This window comes from Rhinopithecus bieti, unplaced genomic scaffold (genome assembly GCF_001698545.2).
Source record: "Rhinopithecus bieti isolate Rb0 unplaced genomic scaffold, ASM169854v2 scaffold_28016, whole genome shotgun sequence".
NCBI lineage: Eukaryota > Metazoa > Chordata > Mammalia > Primates > Cercopithecidae > Rhinopithecus > Rhinopithecus bieti.
The window spans coordinates 2,082,955-2,092,031 of NW_016813202.1; the positions used below are offsets into that span (position 1 = coordinate 2,082,955).

General features: G+C 39.4%; 1 protein-coding gene across 1 annotated transcript in view; it reads right to left on the reverse strand.

Annotated features, from left to right (window-relative positions):
• Nucleotides 1–9,077, reverse strand: part of KMO (kynurenine 3-monooxygenase) — a 53,886-nt gene that overhangs the window by 18,884 nt on the left and 25,925 nt on the right. Inside the window, exons 5-7 of the mRNA XM_017847771.1 lie at nt 6,677–6,725; nt 1,268–1,355; nt 486–522 (exon numbers count right to left, since the gene is read on the reverse strand). Coding sequence (XP_017703260.1) covers nt 486–522; nt 1,268–1,355; nt 6,677–6,725 — 174 coding nt within the window. The remainder of the gene's footprint in view (nt 1–485; nt 523–1,267; nt 1,356–6,676; nt 6,726–9,077) is intronic.

Here is a 9,077-nt window from a genome sequence, read left to right on the forward strand (position 1 = left end):
ATAATTTATAATCCTTTGGGTATATACCCAGTAGTGGGATGGCTGGGTCATATGGTACATCTAGTTCTAGATCCTTGAGGAATTGCCATACTGTTTTCCATAATGGTTGAACTAGTTTACAATCCCACCAACAGTGTAAAAGTGTTCCTATTTCTCCACATCCTCTCCAACACCTGTTGTTTCCTGACTTCTTAATGATTGCCATTCTAACTGGTGTGAGATGGTATCTCATTGTGATTTTGATTTGCATTTCTCTGATGGCGAGTGATGATGAGCATTTTTTCATGTGTCTGTTGGCTGTATGACAAAGGGCTAATATCCAGAATCTACAAAGAACTCAAACAAATATACAAGAATTTTTCTATTAGGGGAATGATGTATGAAGAGTTGCAATTTAAGAAAACTTCCTTGGCAGTTTGAAGTGAAGGCGGAATGCCAAAGGGAGCAGAAAACAGGGATGAGGTGATGGAAACATATTATATTACATGTGCAGGGATGACAGCCAGAAGTACTGTCCTACAGCTAGAAGGAGGAAGACAGACTCTGAAGCTCGTAGAAAGTAGGAGATACTGAGGAGTGTTATAGATTTAATGGGAGAGGACAGGGGAAAGAACACATCATGAATGATTCTAATAATTCGGGCATTAGTTCTGGGGAAGTCAGGAATGGGATGTGATCTGGGAGAAGCAGGTGATCAAGGTTTTAGATGTGTTTAAGATAATGGCAAGATGTTCCAGCAAGGATGTGTGATGAGAAATTAACATAAATTGATTAGAGCTTCTATAAGGATTTAGAACGAAGAAAGAGGCTTGGACTGGAAATATTCATCTTAGAGATGTGGTTGTTGAACCCATGCATGTGGATCCATAGCATATCGCAAGAGTGGGATATGAGGCTTGGAACCTTAGAGGAAATAGAATCATCCGAGGAAAGGCAGAGAAATAGCACCTGGAAAGAGAACAGGACAGCAGTGGAGGGTCACGTATTTGTGAGAGAGGAGAGAGTTTGAAGCACATTAGAGTCACCAGTGTGGAATACAGTACAGTAGGAAGGTGAGCGAGTATGAGAATTAAGAATTATTGGCATTGGTGTTCAGATGGCATCAGGGCCTATTTTCAATCTAAAATTCCTTGAATCTAGAAACTATTTGGTTGATCCTTTCAATAATCTTTTAACTCTTTCAAAAGAGCCAAAGAACAAAGTTTGTGGATACAATTCTCCACTCCCAGCTTTCACCTCTGAAGTCCAAAACCTGACCCATAGTTACCCAAGCACTGTGATCATTCCTTCCTCTGGATTACATTTCAACAGCTTGTGGTTAAAGTGCATTTTCACACTGGGGTATTTCTCAGCAGCTGAGGAAATGGAGAAAGAGGCAAACAGAATGAAATTTCAATTCTTACTTCACTTAATGAAATTGAAATATTGTTTTCTGGGAACAGTATGGTAGAGAATTTTATTCATAACAATGTTAAAATAAGTTCACTTAAATGGAATTTGACAACTGGTAACTATTTCAGTATAATTTGCTAGTAAAACAGATGAATAAAAATCAATTATTCTCATCTCAAAAAGTAAATATCCAACTGATTCCACTGTGCAAACTCTTGCATTGCTGTAATTATTAGCACCCTGGGGAAGAAGCAAGCATCTCATATTTCAGACGTCGCCTCTAATCTGAGGGTTTGCTGTGATTGGAAATATTCAGCCAAACTCCTTTCCTCATATTATGCATGTCTCTATATCGCTTTTTAGCTAGTTTTCCGGAATTCCGATTGAAGTTGTCACAAATAGAGATTGTTGACTTTAAATCTCTTTGAAATCAAACACTGGAATAGTTAGGGGGAAAATGAGTAAGAAGCTTTGAAACTTCTCAATAAACTAAAACAAATTATTTTCATAATTTTCTGTTTTGCCTGCTAGCACTCTAGAGAATTGAGTGAATTTCAGTTTATGAACTATTAAGTATGTCCTTGTTACAACAGGAAAATATGATTTTGTCCCTATTAATGCTCATGTATTCATCTATAAATATAGCCTATCTACTATTCTTAAAGGCACAAATCAGAATACAGGTGTTAGAGCTGGAATAGACCTCAGAGATGATTTAGTTCAAACTCCTTCATCTTAAAAAGGGAGTAACCAAGATTCTGGAAGTAAAGGTCAAATGCTTGAGGTCACACAAAGTGAAAAAATTAAGGACCAAGCTAATCAAGTTGTATACATTAATTACGTACAGTTTTTTGTATGTCAAAAAAGTAAACAAAAAGAATGTTGAATTTGAAAAAAATGGGGAAAATAAGGCAGGAGTTCTATTCCTGCCCGTACTTATCTCCCCTCTTCATCTCAATCTTATTTTACTCTCTTTTGTTTCAGTTTGATTTGGGGTTTGAAGATTTTAACTTTCTTGCAAAACCTGACAGACCCTAAACCAAAGAAATTCATCTATGTAGAAGAAGTAGTTTGGCAAATAACTTTGAAGTAATCAGAGTTGACCTGATATGCCAAGGATATATTTTAGAAACATAACATGTGTTGGTGACATAAACTTTTAACAAAATTATGTTTATGTTTTACATAAGTGTATAGTATTACATCCTAAATAATTTTTTATAGAACATTAGTCCTGGGATATACTCCCTCAAAAAAACTATTCCGTTGTCAAAGACAGAAAAGTAATGCCGAATACTCTGTCTTGGACTGTGTTGTCCTAGTGTCCAGCCACATATGGCATTTGAGTGCTTGGAATGTGGCTATCCTAAATCGAGATGTGTTGCCTGCATTGCATTTTGGCAAATTAGAACAAAAGTATATATAAAAGAATGGCAGTGAATAACTTTCTGATATTGATTACATATTGAAATGATAATATTTTGGATATATTAGGTTAAAATATATATATATATATATTTTTTTTGAGACAGATTTTCACTCTTGTTGCCCAGGTTGGAGTGCAATGGCGCAATCTCAGCTCACTGCACCCTCCACCTCCCGAATTCCAGAGATTCTCCTGGCTCAGTTTCCTGAGTAGCTGGGATTACAGGTGCCCACCAACACACCCAGCTAATTTTTATATTTTTAGTAGAGATGGGATTTCACCATGTTGACCAGGCTGGTCTCAAACTCCTGGCCTCAGGTGATCCATCCACTTCAGCCTTCCAAAGTGCTGGGATTACAGGTGTGAGCCACTGTGCCTGGCCTAGGTTAAAGTATCTTATTAAAAATAACACCACCTTCTTCCTTTTTTTTTTTTTAACATGGTTAGTATAAATTTGAAAAGTACACACATGCCTGGTATTTGTGGCCACATGTTGGACTGTGCTGCTCTGGAAGATCCGCAATGCAGACCAAGAATATAATAAAAGCCCTGGAGAAGTACTATAAGAAAAAAGGCGGCCGGGCGCGGTGGCTCAAGCCTGTAATCCCAGCACTTTGGGAGGCCGAGACGAGCGGATCACGAGGTCAGGAGATCGAGACCATCCTGGCTAATACGGTGAAACCCCATCTCTACTAAAAAATACAAAAAACTAGCCGGGCGAGGTGGCGGGCGCCTGTAGTCCCAGCTACTCGGGAGGCTGAGGCAGGAGAATGGCGTGAACCCGGGAGGCGGAGCTTGCAGTGAGCTGAGATCCGGCCACTGCACTCCAGCCTGGGCGACAGAGCGAGACTCCGTCTCAAAAAGAAAAAAAAAGAAAAAAGGCTGAAAACTTGTTTGATGCAGGATTTGTCAGACTTATTTGGCCACACGTCCTTTGTCTGTTTACTTTGGCTTAACAATTATTAACATCTCACAGAACAGCGGATGAACCGTGAAACACTCCCGCATGAAATGCCGAGGTAAGGAAATCATGAAAAGACAATATTTTCAGAGGGGAGGGTGTGCAGTTAGGGAGAAGTGAGCATTTATAATTGATTAAATATGTGGAACGAAAACCTCCCACATTTGATGCCCCGTAAACAAAGAACAAACTTTATATGCCCAACAAAGCTTAAGAGTGAAGAGATTCAGCATTCATTTTATTGATGTATTTATGGCATTTATGAAATTGTGTGCCATGCAGCACATTCCTAATGAAAAACAATTTGGGGAACTTCTGCTGTGTACACTAAGATTGTACCTTTCCCATGTTTTAAGTTCCTTAGTATCAACAGATGTTTAATATATAATATCGGAGGCAAAAGTCATAATAGTTAAAAGCATGGACTTTGGGATAAACAGACTCAAATTTAAATCCAGATTCTACCACTTATTAACGGTGTGATCCAAGCTCTCTAAGCCTCCATTTCACCATCTGTGAAACTGAAATAAAAGTAATTTCCCCCTCATAGGGTTGTTGGAAGGGTTATGCAAATCTATGCACGTAAAACACTTAACATAGAGCTTGGTGCTTCAATGAATGTTTGCTGTTATTTTTATCTTGATAAAGTGAGAGGATTTTAGAAAGACGGTGTCATAGGTCTGCTATGCTGCTTTTTGTAACAGCTGTTTTGTGGGTTTTTCTTGTTGTTGTTTTGTTTTGATTTTTTCGAGTTGATGACTTGCTCTGTGGCCCAGGGCTGGAATGCAGTGGTGCAATTATACTCCTGGGCTCAAGCCATCCTCCCTCCTCAGCCTACCAAGGTGCTGGAATTACAGATGTGAGCCACTGCACCTGGCTGGTTCATTTGCTTTCTTGAGATCAACCTGGATATACCTAGCAAACTGCCTCCACTCCACCCATCTACCCATCCAAAAGGCAGTCTGACAAATATAACTAAAGAGATACAATTAATAATAATACTAAACCCTCTTTCTTATATCTGGTGAATCAACTAAAGTGAAATTTCTCATAGCCCTCCCCTCCCAGTTTAATCCCATTAGATTCAGTTACATTCAGTAGATATATTGAGGGGACTGTGGAGAAACAAAGGTAAATCATGTACAGCCTCTATTTAAAAATTAGAGTCTACTGGGCTCCATCACGAGGGACTAGTTTAAAAGACAGTAGAAATATTAAGTGGCATGCTTTGCTGGGAATAAATCTGTTTAATACAAATGCTGAAGGGAGGAAAAGCAACTACAATGTAGGCTTAAACTTAGTAAGGGATACATGGAGTGTGATTGGATTGACTATGCAAGCTACAAATTTAATATTTAATCCAGTGGCTTTTCCGTGAATAGGTAGGCCTTTTTTAGTTACACAAATTTAAAACTTTAGGATTATATTTTACACCTTTCTCTTTCTCAACTTTCTATATCCCCTATCTATCGATTTGTTCTATTACAAATACCGTGAATCTACACCTTACTTTCTAACCACATTACTATAGCTTTATTCTTGGGCCCTTTTGTGCCCAGAGATTATGGAAACGCCTTGAAGATTGCAACACCTTCTCAGTCTTCACACTACGGCTTTTCATCTCTCTAACAGGCAAATCTTTATTATTATTTTTATTATTTTATTATTGGGACTGAGTCTCCCTCTATCACCCAGGCTGGAGTGCAGTGGCATGATCTCAGCTTGCTGCAACCTCTGCCTCCTGGGTTCAAGCAATTCTCCTGCCTCAGCCTCCCACGTAGCTGGGATTACAGGCATGTGCCACCACATTCAGCTATTTTTTTTTTTTTATTTTGTATTTTTAATAGAGACAGGGTTTCACCATATTGGCCAGACTGGTCTTGAACTCCTGACCTTGTGATCCACCTGCCTCAGCCTCCCAAAGTGCTGGGATTACAGGCGTGAGCCACTGCGCCTGGCCCAAAAGGCAAATCTAATTGTATCACTTTGCGAATTGTTTGAGTTTATCTATCGTTCCATTAGAGTGTGAGTTCTTCATCAGTGTGAACACTCATTCACTCGGTGCCTAGGAGACCGTGGGGATTCAGTACGTGTTAAACAAATGATTTCAGTTCAGAGAATAGTCAGTGAAGTGGGTGCTAGCACCTGTAATCCCAGCTACTCTGGAGTCTGAGGTGGGAGAATCACTTGAGTCAGGAGTTCAAGACCAACCTGGACAACATAGAAAGACTCTGCCTTTAAAAAAAAATTAAAAAATTAGTCGTATGTGGTAGGATGTGCCTGTAGTCCCAGCTTCTCGAGTGGCCAATGTGGGAAGATAGCTTGAGCACAGGAGTTCAAAGTTACAGTGAGCCATGATTGCACCACTGCACACTACTCTGGGTGACAGCAAGACCTCATCTCTAAAAACTTTAGGCAATTGATATTTTCAAGAAGGATTTCGTTTATTTATTTCTTTTTTTTGAGACAGGGTCTCCCTCTGTTGCCCAGGGTGGAGTGCAGTGGTGCAATCACATCGCTCACATCTCACTGTAGCCTCGACCTCCCTGGCTCAAGTGATCCTTCCACCTCAGGCTCTTGAGTAGCTGGGACTATAGGTACACGCTTCCACACCCAGCTAATTTTTCATTCTTTGTAGAGATAGGGTCTCTCCATGTTGCCCAGGCTGGTCTCAAATTCCTGGGCTCAAGTGATCCTGGCCTCACCCTTTCAGAGTGCTGGGATTACAGGCATGAGCTATCGTACCTAACTTCAAGAAGGACTTTGTAATGTACGTAGTCTTGCTCTTCATAACCCATGAAAAGGAGCAGCAAACAAATCCAGTAAATCACATGACAAGATTAGTGTCATGTGCTTTACTCAAAATGACAACTGGTGAATCAAAACATTAGACTTACCAGTCAATAGATCCTTGTTTAGATTTTCTCTGCTTACAGAAAGGATATACTGCAAGAAAAGTAGAGTAGATACTGTTTGTTTCTGGTGAATAGGCAAATATAATTCTAAGTTATTCACTCAGCAATAAAACATATTTATTATTTAGCAGAGGGTTGCAAGCTTAATTTTGTAACCATTTCGCTAAGTGACCTTTTTTTTTTGTTTAAAAAAGAACACTTCAGCCAAACACATATAATACAATATCCAAGTTTATGCTTAGGCTTTTCAAAGTTTAATACTTTAAAATCAAATCCTTCTCTTGTAGCTAAAATATAATTTTCATCAAGAGAGTTCTATATCAAAAACAAATCATAAATGTAATATTTTCAGCTTAGGTCTCCAAATTGAGCTCTTAGAAAAACTTCAGTCATGACAGTATCACTAGAATCAAAGTGTTATTTCCTGAAGAGACAACTTTGAAGGCTTTCATTTCAATGTAAAAGGTGTGTGTGTGTGTGTGTGTGTGTGTGTGTGTGTGTGTGTTGGTTGTGGTAGGGATGAAGGTTGATAGGAATAGGACCAGTCCTTGCATGGAACATGTGTTGGTTGTTTCTAACTTTATAGGACAATTCAGCAAAGCTGACCCTCTCCTGAGGCAAGGTAGGCACAGTGCCTATGGGCCTACAGTACTTTTTTTTTTTTTTTTTAAACAGAGTCTTGCTCTGTTGCCCAGGTTGGAGTGCAATGGCAAGATCTCAGCTCACTGCAACCTCCACCTTCCGGGTTCAAGTGATTCTCCTGCCTCAGCTTCCCAAGTAGCTGGGATTACAGGTGCCTGCCACCACACCCAGCTAATTTTTTTTTTTTTTTTTTTTGATTTTTAGTAGAAATGGGGTTTTGCCATGTTGGCCAGCCTGATCTCGAACTCCTAGTGATCCACCAACCATGGCCACCCAAAGTGCTGGGATTACAGGGATGAGCCACATCACCAGGCCACTTTTTCCCTACTGATTTAAAATAAATCACTTTTCCCTATTGATTTAAAAATAAACTAAAATCAAAACTAAATAAATTTTAGTTTATTTTTAAATCAGTAGGAAAAAAGTGGCCGGGCATGGTGGCTCATCCCTGTAATCCCAGCACTTTGGGAGGCTGAGGCAAGCCGATCAATTGAGGTCAGGAGTTTAAGACCAACCTGGCCAACATGGCAAAACCCCGTCTCTACTAAAAATACAAAAATTAGCCAGGCGTGGTGGCACGTGCCTGTAGTCACAGGAAGCTGAGGCAGGAGAACTGCTTGAACCCGAGAGGCAGAAGTTGCAGTGAAACGAGATCGCACCACTGCACTTCAGCCTGGATGACAGAGTGAGACTCTGTCTCAAAAAAAAAAAGAAAAAGAAAGAAAGGAATAAAAGAAAGAAAGAAAAGGAAAAAAAGAAAAATGTTAAGTATTATATAATAACAAATATGTAATAATAAATCCAGCATGGATTTTATTAATCTTTATACCAATGAACCCATAAAATCTAATTTTTAATATTTATTATTTTTCTAGAAAAGGAGCCCATGGAGGCCAAAGTGCCACTTGGGGCCCATTAAAGTCATAATGCAAGCTGGTAATTCATGGTGAATCTATTCTTTAAAATTTTAAAGCGTATAATTTCCCAAATTATGGGACATAGCAAATATTTTTAACACATATATGCTAATTTATGAATCTTCACCTCATCCAAAAATAGAAGTATACATTAACAGCTAAATCTATACTTGGTGTAAAAATAACTTGGTCAGCGGCAATGGCTGAAGAGGAAATTCCTGTCTTTGTATAATTTAAAATGAACAGAAACATCTTCATTCTCTTCCTCAAAGCTAGGTTATTAATAGACTGTATTTCAACAGAAATCAAATTTGTTATTTAAATTATGTTAGGAAACATTCAAATTATAAAGGTTTTTTAATTTTAATTTTTTTTTTTTTTTTTAATTTTGAGACAGGGTCTTGCTGTTGTCCAGGCTGGAGTGTGGTGGCGTGATCATGGCTTACTGCAGCCTCAACCTCCCGGGCTCAAGCGATCTTCCCAGCTTAGTCTCCCAAGTAGCTGGGACTACAGGCGCCCGCCACCATGCCCGGCTAATTTTTAAATTTTTAATGTAGATACAGGGTCTTGCCATGTTGCCCAGGCTGGTTTCGAACTCCTGGGCTCAAACAATCCATCTACCTTGGCCTCCCAAAGTTCTGGGATTACCAAATTATGAAGATTAATTTACATGGGGAAGATATTTTCTTTCCACCTCAGTCAACTGGGAACTGATAGACTTGTCAGCCCTGCAGGAACACCAGAATGTCCCTCCCTCCCTCCCTCCCTCCCTTCCTTCCTTCCTTCCTTCCTTCCTTCCTTCCTTCCTTCCTTCCTTTCCTCCC